Source organism: Microtus oregoni, unplaced genomic scaffold, assembly GCF_018167655.1.
Source record: "Microtus oregoni isolate MIOR12 unplaced genomic scaffold, Mior012 000007F_ref0000211, whole genome shotgun sequence".
Taxonomy (NCBI): domain Eukaryota; kingdom Metazoa; phylum Chordata; class Mammalia; order Rodentia; family Cricetidae; genus Microtus; species Microtus oregoni.
Genome location: NW_024543066.1, coordinates 57,974,620 through 57,997,550, shown reverse-complemented (window position 1 = coordinate 57,997,550; position 22,931 = coordinate 57,974,620). Strand labels below are relative to the sequence as shown.

Below are 22,931 nucleotides of genomic sequence, written 5' to 3'. Positions count from 1 at the left end.
AAGGGAGGGAGAGAAGGTAGGCGCCTGGGCCTACCTCTCGACCTTCCCAGCCCCATGGTCCCCGCCGCCTGCATGCTGCTCTGGGCCCTGCTACTTAGTTTGGGGCTCCGGGCGGCGGGGGCCCAAGACCAGACGTCAAACCCAACGTCAAACCCAACGTCAAACCTGACCTCAAACCCAACCTCAAACCCGACCTCAAACCCGACCTCAAACCCGACCACGAACACAACTGGGATGCCGCGGATCAGCGTCCGCTTTGGCCCAGCCCGCAGCCGCCGGAGCACAAGCGTCACTATCCGGAACAGTGTACACCGAAAGGTGAAGGTAACTCTAGAGGATGATAATGATGCGCTAGCCACTGCTGACCGCCTGGCTGCCCCGGCAGCAGCTGAGCTCCTGTCCACTGTGTCAGGTATTAGCCGGTCATCAGCGTCCAACTTCAATGAGTATGATGGCTCCTTGGAAGAGGGAGCCGTGATTGATGCCAAAAAAAACACCTACCCTGCAACTCTCACTTCGACCTCCAGTACTATGAGTGTTAGCACAGCCCCCGGGAGGTTTGTAGCCAATAGCCAGGAGCGAGAGATTAGGATGACCACCACCGATCTGCCACCCCTCTCTTCAAAGCCTGTGGACCTGACTTCCGAGACTCTCGAGAGCACCCTGCACCAGTGGTCGACACCTGGGTCCACCCCGACCCCGTGGCGAAAAGCATCGCCCACAGCCATGCCATCTCCTGAGGATCTGCGAGTGATGCTGATGCCTTGGGGCCCATGGCACTGCCACTGTAAGTCGGGTACCATGAGCAGGAGCCGCGCCGGAAAGCTGCATGGTATTTCTGGGCGCCTTCGAATTGGGGCACTGAACGAACTCCGCACGGAGCACCGGCCTTGCACCTACCAGCAGTGCCCTTGCAACAAGCTCCTGGAGGAGTGCCCTCTGGACTCCAGTCTCTGTCCTGACAGTGGCTGCAGTTCACCCACCACCGGGATGAGCACCACCTCTCCTCAGGCCCCTGTACACCTGAGACGCAGACCCATCCTCCCACCCACTAGCCCGAGCCCTAGCCCAGCTCTTGCCTTTTGGAAACGTGTCAGGATCAACCTAGAGGACATCTGGAATAGCCTTTCTTCAGTGTTCACAGAGATGCAACCAGTAAGTTGTTTTGCTGAAGAGCAGGGCGTTCCTTGACGGATTTGAAAAGTCGTGGTGTCCCAAATCTTGTTGCTAACACAGGCAGTGTGCTTGTGGGAGCTGTTACTGACTTACCTGTGTAGTTACTGAGTTGTAACGTGCACTGGTTATCCTTGGCCCATTTGGTGTTTTTGGTTGTTTTGTGGTTTTTCTTTTTTTTGGGGGGGGGGTTCTGAGACAAGGTTTCTCCATGTAGCCCTGGCTGTCCTGGAACTTACTACATAGACCAGGCTGACCTTAAACTCAGACAGATCCTCCTGCCACTGCACCTGGAACTTTTTTTTTTTTTTAATATTTGTGTGCATGTCTGTTGTGTGTCACTAAGACCTTGTGGAGGTCAGGACAACTGGTAGGAGCTCGTTCTCTCATTCCACCATGTGATTTCCAGGGGTCAAACTCAGGTGGTCAGCACTAGAGTGATCTTGACAGCCCCACATGGTCTCTTATAAAAGCTCAGGATGGCCTCGAACTTTGCATAGCCAAGGGTGCAACCACTTCTGGTTGTATTCTGGTTGTAGAGTGCTGGGATAACAGACGTGTAACAACCATGTCTTATCACTTTTTGAATATTTACTGGTCATCAGATTCTTAATTTCTTTTTTTAAAAAAGATTTATTTATTATGTATAGTGTTCTGCCTGCATATATGCCTGCATCCAGAAGAGGGCACCAGATCTCATTATGAATGGTCATCATGTGGTTGCTGGGAATTGAACTCAGGATCTTTGGAAGAGCAGACAGTGCTCTAACTGCTGAGCCATCATTCTAGCTCCTGGTTATCAGATTATTATTGACCAAATAAAGACTTCTTTACCTTTTTTCTTTTTGAGAATCTTAGAGTCTTGGCTAACCTGTACAACTTTCCTAACATGCTTGGCTATAAAGACTCAATTCATAGACAATGGACCTGGGGCATATTAACCGATTAATGATTAAGAGTTTAAAAAAATCGGGCTGGAGAGATGGCTCAGTGGTTAAGAGCACTGCCTGCTCTTCCAAAGGTCCTGAGTTCAATTCCCAGCAACCACATGGTGGCTCACAACCGTCTGGCGCCCTCTTCTGGCTTTCAGGCATACAGACAGAATATTGTATACATAATAAATAAATAAATAAATTATACATAATAAATATTTAAAAAAAAAAAAGAGTTTAAAAAAATCATTGTGTAAATGTATTTTGCCTGTGTCTATGTCTGTGTAGCATACATTCCTGGTGCCCACGGAAACCAGAAAAGGGATGGTTCTCTGGAACTGTTGTTACAGAGGATTGTGAACAGCCATGTGGGTGTTCGAACTTGAACCCTTATTCTCTGGAAGGGCAGCCAATGCTGAGCCATCTTAACTGCTGAGCCATCTCTCCAATTCTGATCAACACAGTTTTTTTTTTTTTTTTTTTTTTTTGAGACAGGGTTTCTCTGTGGTTTTGGAGCCTGTCCTGGAACTAGCTCTTGTTGACCAGGCTGGTCTCGAACTCACAGAGATCTGCCTGCCTCTGCCTCCCGAGTGCTGGGATTAAAGGCCTGTGCCACCACTGCCCGGCTGATGAACACAGTTTGATTTAATGCATTATAACAGTAACAGCCAATAGCTGAGCTCTCACTCCAGATATGGCACTTGAATCTGCACTCAGCTTATAGAGCTGTATTTTGTTTACTGATGAAGAGACAGGTTTACAAGCCAGTAGGGCTGGGGTAGGTAATTCCGTGATCTTTCCTAGTCCATGCAAAGGTAATAGGTTCAATTCTTTCACTGAAGAAAGAACATAGTGACAGCCACAAAACTGAAACCAGCTTTCCCACCAGGACCCAAAGGACTGTCCTTTTGGGACTCTCTCTACCCAGCAACTTAAAATTTCTCAAAGAAGCTGGGTGTGGTGGTGCCACCTTTAATCCCAGTGCTTGGGAAGCAGATCTCTTAGTTCAAGGCCAGTCTGGTCTAAGTAGTGAGTTCAGGACAGCCAGAGCTACACAGCGAGACCTTGTCTCAAAACAACAAAGTTCCTGACGGCTCAGACTGACTCTAGTCTCAGTCGCTAGGGGTGACTGGCAGGGAAAAGACTCAATAAACACAGAGCATATTTGGTGATTTAGCTGGTTCCTATTTTTGTTTTCCTCCTGGGGAGTCCAATTCCATTTTTAATATAAAAATAAAGCACTTGGGGCTGGAGATATATGGAGCTTGGTTAGTTGAGTCCTAGGCTGGATTCCCAGCAGCACAGACGGGGATGTTATAATCATGGGCTGGTAGGTGAGGGAACTGAAGCTCCTGGTCAGGGGACTGGACATGCGGCTCAGCACGTAAGGGCATTTACTGCTCTTCCAAGGGACACCAGCTCCATTGCCAGCACACCCGTCAGGCATGCCAACCACCTGGACCCTGTGGGTACCTGCACTCAGACACACGGACACACACACAATCAATAAGTTCCAAAAAAACCTACCCAACCAACCAAACAAAAACATAAAAGACAGAACCTAAGTTCCAGGTCCAGTCAGGGAGATGACTTGGCAAATAAAAAAGTGCCACTGTATGGCCATGCCCCCATTCCCACAAAAAAAAAAAAAAAAAAATTTGAGGACAGGGTCTATATAGCCTTTTCCAGGCTGGAACTCACTGTATAGATCAGTCTGGCCTCAAGTCCCAAGTGCTAATATTAAAAGTGTGTGTAATACCTAACAAAATTAAAATAAAACATGAAAAAATTCAAGGCCACCCTGGACTACATAAGACCCTATTTTCTAAAAAAAGATAAACGGAATAAATGGAGAAAGCTAAGGAGAGAGCAGAGCTGGGGAGACGGCCAGGGGTGAAATGCCTGCTGGGCAACGGGGAGGAAAGTCCAGAGCCCCAGGCGCCCCCGTTTATGGAGTCATGTGTGGGCTCCAGTTCAGTGAGACACCAGACATCTCACACACATACACACATGCACACACGCACACACAAACAGAGACACGGAGAGAGACACACACACACTTGGAGATATTAGACAACTACACGCATACACACACAAAGACAACAGACATCAACTATACACATGCACACACACGGAGACACCAGACATCAACTATACACACGCACACACACGGAGACACCAGACATCAACCACATACACACGCACACACACGGAGACACCAGACATCAACCACATACACACGCACACACACGGAGACACCAGACATCAACCACATACACACGCACACACACGGAGACACCAGACATCAACTACACATACATGCACACACACCCCAAACCAGCAGGGTTGAGGAAATGGTTTGTAGAGGGTAAGTAAGGAAAATATCTATTGATTATAATCTCTCCTTTTCTGTTTTCTTGCCTTCCCCAGATAGAAAGAACCCAGCGGTGATGGCCACGTCAGCTTTGAGAGATGTCTGCATTGTAACCTCCCTTTTCAACCCCTGAACCCACTATATATTTTTAATACAGAAAAAACCAGAAAATACATATTTTGGTCCTATTTTTCTTTTTGGTGGTGACCGGGTCAAGCCCAGGGTTCTACACCTGCTTTCCACTGGTCCTTGTGTCTTTTTGGTTTATCAAGACAGGAGACAGGGTTTCACTATGTAGCCTGCACTGTCCTGGAACTTGCTCTGGCTTCTGGTCTTGTGTCCTCCCAGAAGCACTTATGCACGGAGGTTAGAGCCAGCAGCCTGTAGCTGGCTACTCTCTGTCTTCCGAGACAGAAGTGCTCACCATTCCCAGTGCTGTCTGAAACAAATGCATCAGTTCTTTGAGACAGGGTCTTATTTTGTAAGTTTGAGGCCTCAACTCAGAGATCTGACAGCCTTTTTTTTTTAATTAATTAATTAATTTATACAGTATCCTGCCTGTAGGCCAGAAGAATGACCAGATCTCATTATAGGTGGTTGTGAGCCACCATGTGGTTGCTGGGAATTGAACTCAGGTTCTCTGGAAGAGCAGTCAGTGCTCTTAACCGCTGAGTGGTCTCTCCAGCCCCCTCTGCCAGCCTCTCGGATGCTGGCTAAAGGTGTGTGCCATCACACCTGGCCAAAATAAGTAGTTCTGAAACACCAAGGAAAGGGAATAGCCAGAACCCACTTGAGACTGTGGTGGCTTTCCTTCCTTCCCTACCCAGATTCAGTCCTTGTCAGGAAACGCCATGCTGGTACAAAGTCCCATCTCAGCCACTTGCAGAGTTTCTGCCATCAGCCACGTCCATTTTTAAATTAAAAAAAAAAAAATTCTAGACAGGGATTCTCTGTGTAACAACCCTGGCTGTCCTGGAACTCACAGAGATCCTCCTGCCTCTGCCTCCCGAGTGCTGGGATTAAAGGCATGTGCCACTAGGCCCAGCTATCTTTTTTTCTCCCAAGCCCATCTTTTGATCTAACAAACATTTGTAGTGATTACTCTGCAACTATTTTTGCTTAATTCTTTTATTGGAAAAATGTATCTTAAAAGTCCATCAAGTTCTGAATATAAATTATGACTGTCAACCCATTCCAATCACCTTGGTAAGTGGTGGTGGCATACACATTAGAGAAGGTAGCCTGAGGCAGGAGACCATCAAAGAAAGAGAAGACTGTGCCCCAATTAGTTAACAAAACTGGAGCTTGGGGTTCACCCCCAGTGTCCAACCTCTGGCCACTGGGACCTGACGTTCAGGGCCTTCCTTGGAGCACGCTGCCTGGTGGGCACAGGTCCACCATGCCTGCAAGTGGTCATGTAGCCTCTAACTAGCAGGTGAGCTTCCAGCGAGGCAGGCCTGACGGGAATGGCAAGGAAGCGAGCCAGGAATGGACATTCACGACCAATGCTAGAGTCTGAAAGTCTACAGGGAGCACACTGAGCTTTGGACAAGGGAAAACCTCAGTCACTAGGTGAGGGGTAAAACTGCCCGGGGTCAGCAGGAGGGGACCAGTTCCCACAGCCCTAACCCACTGCCACACAACAACTTCCTATTACAGAGCTAATGAGACCCCAGCCCGCCTCTCTAGGACGGGGCAGGCGCTCATCTGTCTTGTTCTGCCTTTCTAATCAGACCGCAAAGAAAGGGCCAGAACAAAGAGACCTGAGAAAACAAAGGGCCTAAAGACTCTGCTCCTGCGGTACTCCCATGTAGAGCAGGAGCTTCAGCCGCGTGCCACGCCAAGTGACACTTCCAACCAAAGTCCCTGAGTCTTACGCTGGGTTTGAGGACCTTAGCAGAGGAGCTCAGCACGTGGGCACATAACCAGTTCTCAGCAGTCCTGATCCCTCCTCTCTCATCCCAGCTCACCCTGTTCGCGTCTCCGCACTGTGGGAGGCCCTCTTGCAGAGACCAAACACAGAGGCACATTGAACACGTCTGTCACAGAAACCTGAGCCCGTGCGAGCACAAGCAATACATCTGAAGGAAAGACGCGCAGCTCTGCTGAGCCCGCTCCGTGAGGGCACTAGCTCGCCCAAGGCTCAGGGCGAACAACCAGGCTGGTGGAGGGTGGGGCATGTGGAAATCGCTTGACTCTCAACTGCGGGTAATTCTGTCTCTAGGAGACACTTGGCAATTTCTGGGGGCATTTTGGTTGCCACACTGGGGTAGGCTGGAAATGCAGCCCACACTGCTTTCAGCTGTTTGGGTTGAAAAGCTAGGCCTCCATAAAGGATCTCAAAACCTGTTGCTCGAAGAGGGCTTCCAACCAGTCCACCCCACCGCTGCATTCCTAACAGGAAGTCCGCCCTGAGGTCTTGGCTTTTATACACGGCCCTCCTCTTCCTTTCACCTGGCCAGCAGGGAGCTGACAGAGGACAGGCCAGGACTCCCAGTCTTTAATGTGGTCAAATTAAGATCTGCTCCTCACTTCTAATTCAGTGAGAAACAGTAAAATCCCTCAAAGGGATGGGGTGAGGCCTGAGATAGCAGCGGGATGGGGTAATTAAAAGAACTCATCTTAAATTAAAATTTTAATTAAAAAAAAGAATATTTCTGGGAAGCTATTAATACTACAGAAGCACGGGATTAGAGGCCTAACTGGACCAAGACCCTGGTGCCGGCAGAGACGTGGAGGGCTGTGAGCTTTCACCTGAAATCCAGCGTGTACTGGGCAGCGGTAACTCCGCCCCTTGGCCTCTGCAGTGCTCATTCCAGACGGAAAGAGGGCAGGGAGGCAGCAGTGGTCCCCTCACCTACCCGCCTCCTTTAAAAAGTAAAGGCAAGAAGTTTAAACAGGTGGCACCCGACCTTCATTCAGGAGCAGGGAACTCATTCCAGATTCCCAGAGAACCCCCAGCTCAGATCTAGGGTGCCCAGGGCTTCAGCTGACTCCTCTGGCCTACCAGTAGACACTTGGTCAGTCCTGCTGCCTTGAGCCCATCTCCAGGAGGGGCAGAGGCCAGAGGGAGGAGAGGGAGTCCAGCCCCCATGCCGTTGGAGGCACTTGTTAGGAAGGGGGGAGAGGTGGAGCCCTTGGGTCACTGGTTGTGGAAGGGATCTGGTGTGGGCAGCATTTCTTCTGGGCTGGACACGGAATGGGAACTGCAGAGCCTGAATTAAAAAAAAAAAAATCAACTCTTGATTTCACACAATAGCTCAGGCTGCTCTCAAACATACAGTAATCCTCCTGCCTCAACTTCCAAAGTGCTAGGATTATAGGCATGTGTTGGGGAATATTATTCTCAGGTGTGTGGCTTTTGTTTATGTTGCATTTGTTTAACTCTGTGAAGCTGTCTTACTGAGCCTGTCTAAAACACCTGATGGTCCTAATAGATGGACAGCCAATAGTGAGACAGAAGCAGGGATGGGTGGCACTAGCAGGCAGAGAGTATAAATAGAAGGTGAACTCTGAGAGGAGAATAAGGAGGAGCCAAAGAACAAGAGGGGAGGACATCAGGGGCCAGCTATATTAGTGGAGAAAGGTATATACAAAAATAGAGAAAGATAAAAGCCCAGAGGCAAAGGACGTCAAGATAATTTAAGAAAAGCTGGCGGGGCTGGAGAGATGGCTCAGAGGTTAAGAGCATTGCTTGCTCTACCAAAGGTTCTGAGTTCAATTCCCAGCAACCACATGGTGGCTCACAACCCTCTGTAATGGGGTCTGGTGCCCCTTCTGGCCTTCAGACATACACACAGACAGAATATTGTATACATAATAAATAAATATATATATAAAAAAAAGAAAAGCTGGCAAGAAACAGTCCACACCAAGGCCAGGCATTCATAAATAACAATAAGCTTCCATGTGGTTTATTTGGGAGCTGGGTGGTGGGCCCCTCAAAAAGCCAAAAGAGTAAAACACCCACAACAGGCATGAACCAGTGTCTGGCCAAACTGTTTTTAAAGGAAGATCTGGAGCCAAACACAACAGTACTAGTGGGCCTTAGAAAAGTTTCCAGAAGGAGGATCCTGAATTAAAGGTCACCCTGGGCTACAAATTGAATTTGAGTCATTTCGGCTCCCTACAAAATCCTACTGGACCAGAAGGAAAAAGCAGTTTGCCCTCAAAGAAAACAAAGCCCGAGGGAGAAGGTGCTATACGGGTGCCCATCTTTGTGGGGGAGCAGAAGGGAGACAGCTCCACTATGTAGCCCGCCACTGCCTCCCCAGTGCTGGGTTACAGATACATGCTACCAAGTGGACGTTTTAAGCTCTCCAGAAGGCTCTTTCCTCAACGTTTTTCTTTGGTTTTTGAGACTGGGTACTGCACAGCCTAAACTGACCTTGACTTCACTACACTGACAGAGAAGCTTGAACTTGACCTTGGGTTTGCTGGGCGGGTCGCTGGGTGTGTGCCACCATCTCCCCACCCCACACCTTCCTGCAGAGGTCCTACTTTTCCTGATCCTGCTGCCTTGCATTTTCACTTTCTCATTCTCGCATCAAAGGATCGCGGTCTGAGGCAGGCCGCAGGGAGTGCCTGCACGGGCACAGGGTCACTCACCAGGCCTGTGGGAGCTACAAGGCCCTAGAACTGCTCCACGGTCTGTCCCGGTTTCCCTTGGATCTCATCTGCTCCTGAACTGCACCGGTCTGTTGAAGAACACAGGGCACAGTCACCTAACTCTCCGCACTCCATGACAAGCAACAGTTTTCCCTGAGCCCCCAGGAGCCTGACCTCGTCTCTTTTCTGACAATGGCTTCTGTCTGAGGAGTTTAAGCCTGACCACCATTCTTCTCAGACAAGTCTCCCACAGGAAAACAAGGTGGAGGAGTCATTTACTAATGAGATTCCCTCGCGCGCGCACACACACACCACTCCAATATTTTCCTGTGAGTTTTGTAACCAGTATTAAAAAACCAGTATTAAATAATTAAGACATTATTTAGAACAGACCCTTACATGGCCCAAGACGCCCAGTCACACTGACTCGCTCTGACACTGACTGAACAGGTTTCTTTTTTTCTATTTTGGGATAGGGTCTCTAGGCCAAGTTGGCCTCAGACTCTCTGTACAAGATGACCTTGAGCCTCTGGTCCCTAGTTCCTGAGTGCTGGGGTTAGAGGTGTGAGTCACCACACCCAGCTTCTGCAGGGCTGAAGATCAAGCCCAGGGCTTCCCGCACGCTAGGCGAGCAAGCACTCCACTACCTGAGCTACGTCCCAGCTCTGCTTAGGTTCTTCATAAGGAGACCCATGGTCTGAGAAAAAGGCCTTCAATATTACAACATTTATACTCTAATGAAGACCCAGTGCTAACTGTAAAGAAGGGAGCTAGCCCTAGAGATCAGAAATCCACACCACTGGGGACCAGGGCTACAATCTAAGATTCTTGTTTCCCCATTAAGTATTGTGTTATGTCCCTCGCTTGACGACACCCCCAAATAAACACCCGCCCTTCCCTTATTACCATGGCAAGTCCATCTCCTGCCCCCATCTCTCCAGAGCCGATGTGAGTCAAGTGGACAAAATTCATTGGTTCTCCAATCATGGTGCGGTCAATCCGTCTTCTCCTCTTCTTCTGCTTGGAGAAGACAGGGAGTCACACAGGCAGCCTTCTCCCCCGTGGAGGAAGGGGAAAGAGGCTTGGAAAACCACCAAGAGTTAAGGTTGACTTGGCAGTGTAATGGGCAAACATCAGGGTAGGAAAGACAGACAGAGCTGGAACAAATCCGAGACAATGTCACCAGAGTGGTGGCCTGCTGAGTGACTATACAAAGGAAGGGACAAAGCAAAGGCACCTAGGATGATGAGGGGACACTGACAGGTCTCAAGTTCTGCATACGACCCCTGCCACCTCAGAACAGGAGCAGGTGACAGAGCTGTTCAGCTCTTCTGTCACAGTCTCCTTTATTGCACGGGACCATACCCTGCCACAGAAACTCAGGAGGTGGGGGAGACAAGTGTTTCTCAGAAGGCAGATCAGAGATGGCGTGTCCACTTCCCAGCACATGGTAACGAATTTCTTTTTTTTCTTTTTTTTTTTTTTTTGGTTTTTCGAGACAGGGTTTCTCTGTGGTTTTGGAGCCTGTCCTGGAACTAGCTCTTGTAGACCAGGCTGGTCTCGAACTCACAGAGATCCGCCTGCCTCTGCCTCCCGAGTGCTGGGATTAAAGGCGTGCGCCACCACCGCCCGGCTGGTAACGAATTTCTGTGTGTGGCAGGGAGGGGTCAGGAGACTTACCGGCTGGGGCTTCTCTACCACGCAACAGCCCAGTTTGTGCCAAAATTCACTCATATTCCCTGATGGTTCCAGCTTCGGGCCTCTGCTAGAGGCCCCAGAGGGCTCTTGTTTTTTTGCTAACCAGCCAGTCCTCACTCTCAGGCGCAACAGCACCAGGGATTCACACAGCTGGATGGTTCTCGGGCTGTGGGAATCCTAGAGACCCTCACTCGTGCAGTGAAGGTCAGAGTCTCGGACCCGGGGCCCCTAAAAGCACCAGCAAGAGGCTTGGGGTGGGCAGGCACACGGTTCTGTCTTCTTTTGATGTGAAATCCTGAATTTTAGCAGAAAGAAAAAGAATTGTTAGTGAGAAGCATCCCTCCCCAATCCATTTCCCTGAGAGACCTGATACACTTTCATCTTCTCTCGTGGAGGCTACTGCTGTCCCCCAGTCCTGTCCCCCTCAAACACAGGATGCTCACAGTTGCTCCTCACAAGGGATAGTGCAAAAGACGAACCGGGTCAGGAGCGATGACAACTGGGACCAAGGAAGAAGGGGCTAAGAGAACTTGGGATGAGACGGTGACAGAAATGACAGAGTGAAGGGGTGCTACTGCCTTCAGTTCCCTTCGCCCCAGGCGAGGGCAGGAGGGGAGGGCACGTAAGAGACTCCGAAGAGGAAATAGTGGTTTCTGTTCTCACAAACAAGGCCTCCGCCCTGTCCCTCCCTTTTCTCTTACCTTGCCCCAACACCTCCATTGGTTTTAAGGACCACCTAGTCAGAGCCCAGGAGACAGGCAGTGTGTTCTGGAGCGGGGAATTTCTCCTTCTCAGTCCACTGCCTTTGTTCCTCTGCACGCACTTCCCCCAGCTGAAGTCCAAGGGCCTCCCAGAGTCCAGTTAGAGTTAGTATCTGACCTTGCCTTTCCCGAGAGCTCTGCAGACTTGTGTGCACCTACCCGTGGCCCCACAGGTAATGTGCGGAGTGGCTTTCTGTTCTGGGCCTCCCCACCCTTTTCCACGTGTTCCATCCTGTGCTGTTGGGTGTCTTACACCCTGTAAGGCTCAGACCTCCCTTCCCCCTTCCCTAATGCTCTGACCTGCTCTCTTCCTTCTCCCCACTTCCAAACTCCACCAGTGAGCGAGACACACAGGAACTTTCCAGCAGCACTGTGTCCCAGGAGGAACTTTCTCCCCTCCTCACTGCTGCCAACCTGGGGTGACAGCCCATCTGCGTTTCCTCTGCACTTCCCTCTCTACAGCAAAGTCAAGCTCAGGAGTCCAATAGGGCAGTCCATGAATATTAATCATGAGCATGAATAGGAATGAGCCTCTAGGCTTGAGGCTGGAAGCAGGGTGCTCCAGTAGCCTAGACTGACCAAAAAAACTGAGTTTTGCTTGTTTGTTGAGTGTTGTTTTCTAGCAGCCCTGAGATGAGATCACTCAAGCAGGGAAATACAGCTCTAGGGTAGGAAAGAACCCAAGGGTCGGCTTCTTTTTCACTTCCCTTCCTGCCCCTGGAAGGCAGGAGTAACCAGGACTGGTCAGAACACAGCTGCCCAGGGAGGGGAGGCTGACCCACTGGTCACAAGGTTTGTCATGATGGTGGCAGGTGGTAGGGGTTTGGGGAAATGGAGAAAACAATAAAGAATCAGAGGAAACCCCCAACACGACCAGACAGCCTATACTGAGGCTGGGCTCTACCCAGTATTCCCCACCCTGCTCAGAGCACAGTGGACAGAGGTGGCCAGTGCTGGGAGGAGGGAGAGGAGGAGGGAGAGGAAAGGGGGCCCTGGAGGAAACAAGGACCTTTCTGTTTCTCTTCCAGGGACCTGACCAAGATGGGTGGAGGGAAAGTGTGTGTGGGGGACTTGGCAAGAAACAACCAATGATGATGAGAAGTGACCAGGAAATTCCACTCCCTAGGACATTAGGGTCTCTGAAGCTTGGAGGCGGTGTCAGAGTGTGAAGACAGGCCAGGGTCAATGTGGTAGTGTTGGGTGGGGGGAAGAGGAACAAAGCCAGAAAAGGAAGTACTAGGCATTGGCTGTCACTCTGTTTTAAAGCAGCCAACGATTGGGATGGGGGCAAACGACGCCTCAGCTGGAGAGCCGAGGCGGCAGCGATGCTAGAGCCACTGCCCACTCCTTCATCCCCACAGAAAAAGGGAAGAAATGGGAAAAGAGAAGGGATCTAGGATTAGACAGCATAGAGCCACATACTGACAGTGGGGCCCCTCTCATTTCCACACGAAATCCAGAACCTGGAGTGGCAATCTCCAAATCACCGGCATGATCACGGTGGGCCTTGAAGACGGAAGAGCTGAAGAGGGGCGAGCAGGAGAGGGGTGGGGGTAAGGAGCCGGAGAGGAAGGATGTACACAGGTAGTTCCCCGTCCTGTGGTAGCCCCAAACCGGTTTTCCCGGTCCCGCTGCCTCCAGCCTCAAGGCTTCCAACCCGCTGTCTGACAAGCCTTCACAAGAAGCAGCTGGAGAGAAAGAGACTAGAGAATGGTGTGGGCAAATCCTGGCTGTAAGCCAGGGATGCAGCTGGTCCCTGCGTGGAGACCCTCCAGACACAGCGGGCTCCTGAGGGGCCCTGAGAGAGGAACGGGCCCCATTTCCAGTCAACTGACAGACATTTGTCCTAGCACCAACCCTGCCCGAACCCCAGGAAAGGGCTTCTGGGGACTTAAGAGGAAACAGGAGACCCTAATTTGTTCCCCTCCCCCAATATTTTCCATCAGACTCCAGTTCTCTCCCCCACCCACTCAGAACTAGGATGAGAACCTCAGTGGATCGTTGTGGCTGTCACTGTTCTCCGTGGCTGCCTCAGTCTGGCTTAGACCTTCCGGGGCCCCAGCACCACTTCGTTTTGTCTGGGACAGCAGACCTCTGAGGTTAGTGGGCCGGCGAGGAGCCCCTGTCGCTTCGCACCTCCCACCCGGCCCCACGCTGCAATCGCCGAGTCACTGCCTCTCCCCGGCTGGCGCCGCCCGCGCGTGGACTGTGACCACGACCTCCTCCCCGCCGCCCGCGCGCAGCCCGACCCGCCCGGCGCTCTCACCTGCGGCTCCCCGGCGTCCAGGCGGCGGCCGCTGCGGGCGGGGGCTCCGCCACTCCGGGATCCCCGGCTGCTGCTCCGTACGGCGGGGAGTCGAGGGCGGGCCGGCAGAGGTGGGGCCGACCGAGGGCGGAAACGCCGGCGACGCGATTACGAAACCCGCGGGCTGCGAGCCGAGCGCAGCGCTCCGCCCAGGCTTGCCGGGGCGCACGGCTTGGCCCGCGGGGACAGCGGGAAATACCGCGCTCCTGGACACCCCCGGCACCCTAAGTGTGTGTGCTAGGTCTGTCCACCTGCTGCAGGTGCAGAGGTGACCGCGCGCCGGGGCCCTTTCCAGGTCTCCCAAAGTCCCCTTCGGTCCTTAGAGTGAAAAGGAGGAGCGTTTTTTGGTCTAGCGGAAAGTCTTTTTAACCCATGCATCTAAGTTAGAGGACAATTAACTGCTCAGCCATTGCACCCCGGTCAGCACGAGGGTGCTGGAGAGATGTGGGTGCCGTGCGAGCCGATGGAGAGGCTCTAGCCTGGGTGGCGTGTTCCGGAACCTATCATTCGAATTAGCCGAGTCAGGCAGAGAGGGGGCGGGGAGTGCTTCCGCCCTTGCTAGGAGGGGCTGCATTGCAGGGGAGACCCAGCGGCGGACTCTGTCACAGACGAGGCAGAAGGCGTGAGCAGACAAAGCCGTCTCACCACCAACAGCTTTTTTCTGCAGCCTCCTCCTCTCCCGTCCAGAGCAGACCCCCGAGCCCCTGAGGCATTCTCTCCTTCTTCGGAACACGCCAATCATTCATTGATAACAGGTAACCTAGCTGAGGGGCGGCTTCTCAAGCTTGAAAGACCCCCTTGTGAGACTAGGTGGGGGACCGTTTCAGAGGAGAGAAGGGGGCGCTCTGAACAATGGGTAGCTGTTACCAGATTTTTATCTGTTAAGATCTCCATCTATGCCTTATCGTGGACCTAAGCATTAATTTCCAACACTTTACCTGTAATTATTTCTCGGCATTTAGCTCTTCATTTCGTGTATCCATTTTTCCGATAATTTTTGCCTTGTGCATCTAATGGCTTCTAGTCTAGTGGCTAGTTATCTGTATCTTCCTTTTCAAGCTATAATTTTGCTACCAGTTATTTGGTGAATCTTTATTCGAACTGTAATTCCTGCAACCTCTACTTCTTGGATTCCCACCCTCCTCACGGTTCTGTGTCTGTGGTAGGGAGTTTTGGGGAGTACTCCTTTTTCCTTTTCTTTTTTGACACGGGGTACTATGCAATCTCTTCCCTGACTCAGATTTTCACCCCGAAGAGGCTTGAGGTAGGACAGGTGGGGGCAGCTGTGCCATTGCCTGATGGCATGTTGGAATCAGCGCAGCCCACAGGAACTACTGCTGAGAACAGATTTTTCTTTGCAGCCCCTCCTAGTTGGTGGGGAAGGTTGTGGCTAGCAGGAAAATCCCAGAGCAACGTGAGACACACCAGAAAGCTTCCGGCTCCATCCTCCACCAGCCCTGCTCAGGCTGCTTGGCGGCACCATGACACAGCAAGGCTCTGTGGAGCAGGCCTTGGGTGCTCCTGGGGGGCGGCAATCTAGACAAAGGGTATTTGGGTGTGTCCACGTGGCTTAAAGAAAGTGTGTCTTTAATCATGGTGTCTCGAAGAACTGACAATGAAATTTAGAAGTTACTTTACCTACAATATTGGGGTAGTTCAAAATGGATGGCACATTTACTGAGCATGTACCATGTCGTCAGTCACCATCCAGAGCCTCCAGACAGACAGGTAAAATGATGGGTGAAGAGAGGTTAAGGAAGGAAGGGGAAGCCAGCTTGAAAGCAGCCTGTCTTCTTATTTTAATGCTACATATACCTGTGTGTCTGCTTTCTGGAAACGAATTTGTGTCTCTGGACATGTCTCCAGGCTGGAGATTTTCAGCTTTTTAATATTTCCTTTAGATATTTCCACATAATTTCCTTTAAATTGTTTTATTTGACTTAGTTTTGTGTTTTGTCCATGTTCCTTTTGTTTTGGTTTGCGGGGTGGGTCTCTGGACTCAGTGTGCAGCCCAGGCTAGGCTTGAACTCACGGTCCTTCAGCCTGCTGAGTGCTGGGACTGCAGCTGTGTGCCTCCACGCCTGAATCTAGCTGTTTCAGTTGGAAGACAGTTCTGTGCAGTCTCTGATCAATTGTGTAGGCAACTGTTATACGTATTACAGTTGAAAGGAAGGGAGTCAGGTTGTCAACGCTGACTTAATGCTAGCTTAGTCTCAAAATATTTTTCAAGACAGTTTGTTGGCTTCCATATAACTCCTGATCCTCCTGCCTCCACCTACTAGATGCTGGGGTTGTAGGAGTTCCTTCCCATACCCAGCTCTCCTCCTAGTCAGATTAGAACCACAGAAGGAGGTCAGCAGAATATACTAAGAAAAGAATTATTTTGACAACTAAATTCTTTTTATGCATGTGTGCTTTTATACCAGAAAAGGACATCAGATCCCACTATAGATGGTTGTGAGCCACTGTGTGGTTTGTGGGAAATTAACTACTGAAAGAGCAGCCAGTGCTCTTAACTGTTAAGCCATCTGCCCAGCACCAAGAACAAAATTCTTAGCTGGGAGTGGTGGCACATACACCTGTAATCCCAGGACTCAGGGGCAGGGGCAGGGATTCCAAGTTAGAAGCCAGCACTTGGGCTACATGTTAAGACCTTATTTAAGAAATAAAAATTGAAAAAAAATTAAAAAAAAAAGAAATAAAAATAGGAGCTGGAGAGATGGCTCAGTGGTTAAGAGCACTGCCTGCCCTCCCAAAGGTCCTGAGCAGGAGAAGCTCCACGAGCTCCCAGCCCAGCATGCCTGGTTTACAAGGTCAGACAAGCAGAAGGCAAGGCCTCTCACCTCTACCTAGGCATGGGGTGTGGAGGCCCAGCCCCCCATACACAACACACACAGATTTCTATTTATTTATTTATTTATTTATTTATTTTTCCTAGACAGGGTTTCTCTGTTCTGGAACTTGCTTTGTAGACCAGGCTGGCATCGAACTCACAGAGATCCGCCTGCCTCTGCCTTCCGAGTGCTGGATTGAAGGCATGCACCACCACCACCTGGAACACACAGATTTTAAAAAAAATTTTCAAGTTAAAAAAAAAAGATTTAATTTTTATGAATGCCAAGAACATGCCTGCTCCTGAAAAGACGGTGTCAGATGCCTTGGAACTGGCATTGGTTATCAGCTGCCATGTGGTTGCTGGGAACCCAGGTCCTCTGGAAGGACAGCAAGAGCTCTCGGATTGTACTAGAAGTATGAGACTTGGGGTGCACATCAGCTGGACACCCAAGCCAGCTCCTGAACAATCTAAGGTGTCGTCTGGTTTTCACGGTTTTAGTTGAGTGCAACGGCACACACCTTTTGTATCCAAGCTCTCAGGAGGCAGAGGCAAGCACATCTTTGTAAGCTCAAGATTGGCATGGCCTACAAAATGGGTTCTAGGGCAGCCAGGGCAATATAGTGAGACCGCGTCTCAAATAACGCAGCTTAAGAAATATATTTGTTTTTCATTTTAAGCTAGGTGTGATGGTGATGTCTGTGATCTCAGCACCCAGAATCTGGAAGCTGAGACTAGAGAGAATCTTGAGTTTAAGGTTAGTCCAGGCTATATAATAAGATTCTACATAGCCTCGGTTACATAGCTAGACCCTTGCTCAAAAGAACAAAAACAATTTTTTTCCTAGTAGTTGTTCGTTTTAATTATGTAATGTGGATGTCATAAGTTCAAGGTCAGCCTCTGCTACTTTAGTTCATGGTATTGTCTGTGGAAAACAGTTTATTATATGCCCTGTGTTATAAGAAGGTCACTCTGTAGGAGACTTTTAAGGGAAGGTGTTTTTTTAAGTCAGCTAACAAGGCAACACCTGGTGATGTCATAAACTTCCCGATAAGCAGAGTCAGTAACAGCCTGACTTCTAAGGCATGCTCTTTAGTGTCTGTAGTCCAGACCTCAGTGGGGCTTGGTTAGCTCAAAGGTGTTATAGGTGCAGTCATGCTTGCTAACTCTCTGTACGTTCCCATGGAGATGGTCAGAGCTGAGTTCATGGGGCAATGACCTCACCTTTCTGCTAACTCCTTGGCCCTGCTTCAGTCCGGCATCACGCTCTTGTTAAACTACTTCTCTGCTGAGTAATGTTCAGCTCCCAGGGGCTTATTTTGGAGCTTGATGAGAGAGGGGGGAGGGGAGAGAAGAAGAGAAGAGGGGAGGGAGAGAGAGGGAAGGGAGGATGATAGGGGAAGGATGGATGAAAGAACCCAGAATGTGCCTTTTTTAAGCCATGTATCTTGGACCATGCCTGTAACCCCAGCATTTGGCGGATGGAGGCAGGAGGATCAGGAATTACATTTTGAAGCTATTCTGAGCTATGAGACCTTGCCTGAAAAAAAATTATTTATTATTATTATTATATTCCTTGTTTTGTTTTGCTTGAGCCAGAGTCTTGCCCAGCCTGGGCCCAAACACATACTCCTCAAACTCCTGCCTGAGCCTCTTGATTGCTGGGATTATAAACGGGTAGTACTTTTTTAATGTTATCAAAGGTCATGGGATGGCCCAAAGGTGGTTGCAAATGCCTCAGAGGAGGTGAATCTCTCTGAGTTCGAGCCCAGCCTGGTTTACAAAGCAAGTTCTAGGGCACCCAGAGCTGTTACACAGAGAAACCCTGTCTCGGAAAAAAAAAAAAGAAAAGAAAAAAGAAATCAGAAAAAGAACCTGAGTTCAGATTCCCAGAAGCCAAATAAAAAGCTGGGTGTGACCGCCTACATCTGTAGCCCCAGAAACACGGGAGGGTGGAGACAGGAGGATGGCTGGACTTGCTGGCTGCCCACCGAGCTCCAGGTTCAGCGAGAGCCTGTCTCAGAGAGCAGGGCACATGTTACTTGAGCAGGGTGGTGCTCCTCTCACTGCCGCCCACACAGTCACCGTGTGACACCTGTGGACACCCGTGTCTCTCTTCGTACAAGATCACAGGGAAAGGCACAGGGCTGGAATCCCAGCACTCTGGAGACTGAGGAAGGAAGATGGCTGACTACATACTACATAACAGCCCGGGCTACAGAGGAAGACCCTGTCTTTTTTTTTTTTTTTTTTTTTTCCCCAAAAAAATTTCAAAGGAAGGAGGACCCTGTCTTTAAAAAAAAAAAAAAAAAAGCAGCCCAAAAGTTCTGGCCTGGTGTGATACGTTCCTGTAACTCCAGCACTAGGGCGCCTCCGCACAAGGCTTTGTGTTTCAAGTCAGCCTGAACTAGAGCTGAGTTTGGAGCAAGACTCAGAAACCCACTTCTGGGCCACCTGCTGACCATTTACCCACCCCCAACCCCACATTTCCTGCAGTTTCTGTTCTAGGTCAGTTTTCCTAGTTTGGCAGAGACATTTCACGTCATATAGGGACACTTTGGAACTTACTTAAGGGCACTTTTTAGGAGTCACAGGCTGGTGAGAGCTGATAGTGTGTTCCAGAAAGACTTTTTGAAACTTCTATTTTTGTTGGCAGTGGAATGTTCTTTTTGCTCCTTTGGGAACATTTAAACTAAAGTTTCTTGCCCTTTCCCTGGCCAGTAAATAATCGACGAAGGCTCCAGAGAGCTCTGCTAGTCACAGTGTCAGGGAGGTGTGGGCTGCAGGACAAGCAAAGGTACCACAACTGAGTGTTAACTCCCGAGGCAGAGGCGGGCAGATCTCAGGGAGTTCAAGGCCAGCCTGGTCTACAGAGCAAGTTCTAGGACAGCCAGAGAAGCCCTTGAAAAACAAACAAAGAAATAAACAAACAAAAAAACCCAAAAAACATGGAAAGAGGAGTTGGGCATAGTGGCATATGCCTGTAACCTCTGATCTCTCCATCAGCTCTTGGTGAGTTCAAGGCCATCCTGGCCTGCATAGTGAGACCCTGTCTTTCAAGGCACTGTTCTTTCCCCTGTAAACTTTGCTCCCTTACCTGGTGCTTCCAGCCTGCTTGCTCTCGGTTGTCAGCGGGAAAAGATCATGGTGTAGCGGAAGAAAGCTGTTCTAGCATCTGGGTTTGTCCTGAGGAGAGATGGGCCAGAGAGACATAGTGAGGATTTGTTACTCTGGGGACAAATAAGTGAGAGTAGCAAAGTGTCCACTGTGCTAATAAGGGCAAATTAGAGTTTACATGTAAGGTCTATCTCCTGCTTTACCCGAAAGTAGATGTTTTTGGTTTTTGTTTTGTTTTTTGTTTTTTTTTTTCCCCCTTTGAAACAGCCTTGGAACTCATTCTGTACACCAGGCTAGCCTGGAACTCAGAGATCGCCTGCTTTTGCCTCCTGAGTGCTGGGATTAAAGGCATGTGCCACCATGCCCAGCCTAGTAGGTGTGTTTTTAGCCATAGAGAAACTTTTGGTTTTTTTTGTTTGTTTGTTTGTTTTTTTGTTTTTCGAGACAGGGTTTCTCTGTGGTTTTGGAGCCTGTCCTGGAACTAGCTCTTGTAGACCAGGCTGGCCTCGAACTCACAGAGATCCGCCTGCCTCTGCCTCCCGAGTGCTGGGATTAAAGGCGTGCGCCACCATCGCCCGGCAAAACTTTTGGTTTTATAAGGAGATAAAAACATAAAATATATCCAGTCCATTGTGATCTGTAATCAGAACAGGATGGAGTCAGGTAAAATTCTGCAGGGTGCTGGGGAAGGCTCTGGGGTGGCTAGGTAGGTGGAGCTCACCACTTTGGGGGAGATGTCCTGGAGGAGGTGAGTTCGTTGCCGCCTTACGCGAGAGGAAATGTGAACATGTCATGGAAGACCTTTACAGACACCATAGCTTAGTAAACAGACGTGAAGAAGCCATATGTTTGGTTCTGGGAATGTGTAGGGTCCTTGACCAGTACATGTAAAGTCCTGCCTTTGGTTCTCAGCACAGTTAACTCATTCTTAGTTGAGCAGGCCTGTGACTCGGGAGGCTGAGGCAGAAAGATTTCAAGTTCAAGGTTGGACTGGGCAAGTCAGTAAGAGAAGAGCCTGTCTAAAAATAAAGGTAACAAGAGGGCTTAGGGTATAATTCAGAGTATTTGCCTAGACACCCCAGCGTCTGTTAACCCCTCAATACCGCACACAAAAAGAGTGGGGCCAGACTTGTAACGGCTCAGAAATCAGACCTAAGCGGATAGAGATACAGCTCCTGCCTGCGGTGTATAAGACCCGAGATATATTACTGCGGGGAAATATTAGAGCCAAGGTGAGCCTGCTGCAGTGGAGAAGTTAGAGGCTGGTGCAGAATCGTAATAGAAAGTTCTGGTACTTGTCTTAAAATCCTCCGCATATTTACCAGAGCAAACAAAAAGATCAGCTTAAGCAAGGGAAGGCTCGGGCAAGGAGCTTGCTCTGGCATGAAGACTAACAAGTGACTTGCTCTTCCCCAGGGAATTATGAGGGACCCTGTGAGTAGCCAGTACAACTCCTTCCTTTTCTGGAGGATGCCCATCCCAGAACTGGATCTGTCGGAGCTGGAAGGCCTGGGCCTGTCAGATACATCTACCTACAAGAGCACAGACAGCAATGGTGGCAAAATGGGCGGTCAAGCAAGCGGAGCAGAGCAGAAGAACCCAGAAGGTGATCCCCTCCTTGAGTTCAGCACCTTCAACTTCTGGAGAGCTCCCATTGCCAGCATCCACTCTATCGACTTGGACTTGCTCTAAGGCCAAAGCTTCTCTCTCCCACCCCTTACCCCACTGCCTTCCCTTTTAAGCCCGGTCCTTTCTAAGCCTTTCCCATCTAATACTGTTTTCTTCCCTCTATTGTGCTGGTGGTGCTGATGAATCTGCCAATTGAATTGTATGTTTGTATGTATTTATTTCTTATTTATTTATTTATTATTTATCTGCCTACTCCATTTCTCTCAAGCCTTCTAGGCACAAAGTCAAGGGTTCAGTCACAGGAGTACTACATCACGGGATTTCCACCCCAACCCCAAGGATATTAACTAGTTCCAGAAAACCATCCGTATTGGGGCACCAGAGAGAAGTACAGTTGTGCAAAATGGGAAACGATTTTTTTTACATTACATTTTAATCGGCTTCAGAGATTCCTTGATCCTCCCTGATTTCCTGCACAAGGCCAGTAAGCAAATATTTCAAGAAGTAGTGAGGACCTGGAGGTTCTGAAATGTCATGCAGAAACATGGATGGTCATGGGTACGAGAGGAAATAACACGCCCTGGAGAACGGGAGTGAGGAAAAGCATGGGATGCACCTCACAACTTCGCTCCCAGCTGTGGGTTGGGAACTTTGAGAGAACAGATTTCAGTCTTCGTGGGGAAACCTTGGTGTAGGATAATCCATAAAAGGCAAAAGATTTATATGATCTAAAGAGAAACCAGAGTAGTATTAGCATAATTTATATAGAATTGTGAGTCAGTCATGGAACAGGCGGAGTGTTTTGGTTCTTAGCACTTTAGCTTTGCCCTTCTGTAGTTGCAGTACGTGATGGGAGCCAGTGGTTCCTGGGCATAGTTCTTCAGCCACTGGAAGACCGTGAAATAAGCAATTATATTCAGACCCTACACCTGTCCCTCTTCCTTCCAAAGTTATTGCTGCTGATTTGTGCTGCCATTGTTCATTTATTTAATAAAGATGTTAAAGCCTAAGTCTGGGTTTGCATTTCCTCTCTTCTCAGTGAAGTACTACAGCTCTCAGAATTTACTCGTTCCCACACTCAGCTTTTTGTTTTCTCTTTCTAATACTGACTCCGGAAGAACTGTTCAGGATGGATGGCGCTCAGTGGTCGGAGTGCTTGAGTTCCTCAGGAAGCAGCCGGTGCTCTTAAACACTAAGCCACATCTCAAGCCCGTTCTCTTTTTGTTTTCTCTGTATAACAGTCCTGGAACTTGCTTTGTAGACCAGGTTGGTCTTAAACTCAAAAAGATCCGCCTGCCTCTGCAGGGGTGTGTCACCATTTCTAAACCTTGTGTTTAAATTTGGGGCCTGGAACCTGGACCTTGAGTTCAAAGCTCTCTCTGCCTAGGCTGCCATTAGAGGCTTGTCTGTTGCTGATTTTTGAAGGACCTTTTGTTTTTTTCTCAGTCCATTCATTTAAACCGTTGAGTGGAAACCAAGATAAGCTGTGTGGTACATGAAG

The 22,931-nt window shown here is 49.4% G+C and overlaps 3 protein-coding genes across 4 annotated transcripts; 2 read left to right on the top strand and 1 right to left on the bottom strand.

Annotated features, from left to right (window-relative positions):
• The first annotated feature begins 54 nt into the window (after positions 1 to 54).
• On the top strand, positions 55 to 6,564 carry LOC121450374 (protein MENT-like). The gene is made up of 3 exons (XM_041655189.1): positions 55 to 149; positions 234 to 1,155; positions 6,445 to 6,564. Exons 1-3 carry the CDS (start codon positions 55 to 57, stop codon positions 6,562 to 6,564), a joined length of 1,137 nt encoding a protein of 378 aa, XP_041511123.1.
• LOC121450678 (CDC42 small effector protein 1) lies at positions 5,576 to 13,950 on the bottom strand. 2 transcript variants are annotated; one of them, XM_041655894.1, is made up of 5 exons: positions 13,813 to 13,950; positions 10,768 to 11,080; positions 9,994 to 10,104; positions 9,088 to 9,176; positions 5,576 to 7,694 (listed from the first exon to the last, which is right to left on the bottom strand). In XM_041655894.1, the coding sequence occupies exons 2-4, from the start codon at positions 10,819 to 10,821 to the stop codon at positions 9,102 to 9,104; spliced, it is 240 nt and encodes a 79-aa protein (XP_041511828.1). In that variant the 5' UTR covers positions 10,822 to 11,080; positions 13,813 to 13,950; the 3' UTR covers positions 5,576 to 7,694; positions 9,088 to 9,101. The 2 variants fall into 2 exon arrangements, with proteins under 2 accessions (XP_041511828.1, XP_041511829.1); XM_041655895.1 differs by lacking the exon at positions 13,813 to 13,950 and adding an exon at positions 13,536 to 13,669.
• Positions 13,951 to 14,419: 469 nt separating this feature from the next.
• Positions 14,420 to 22,440, top strand: LOC121450677 (protein AF1q). Its single transcript, XM_041655892.1, has 2 exons — positions 14,420 to 14,606; positions 21,218 to 22,440. Exon 2 carries the CDS (start codon positions 21,224 to 21,226, stop codon positions 21,491 to 21,493), a length of 270 nt encoding a protein of 89 aa, XP_041511826.1. The 5' UTR covers positions 14,420 to 14,606; positions 21,218 to 21,223; the 3' UTR covers positions 21,494 to 22,440.
• The last annotated feature ends 491 nt before the right edge of the window (positions 22,441 to 22,931 follow it).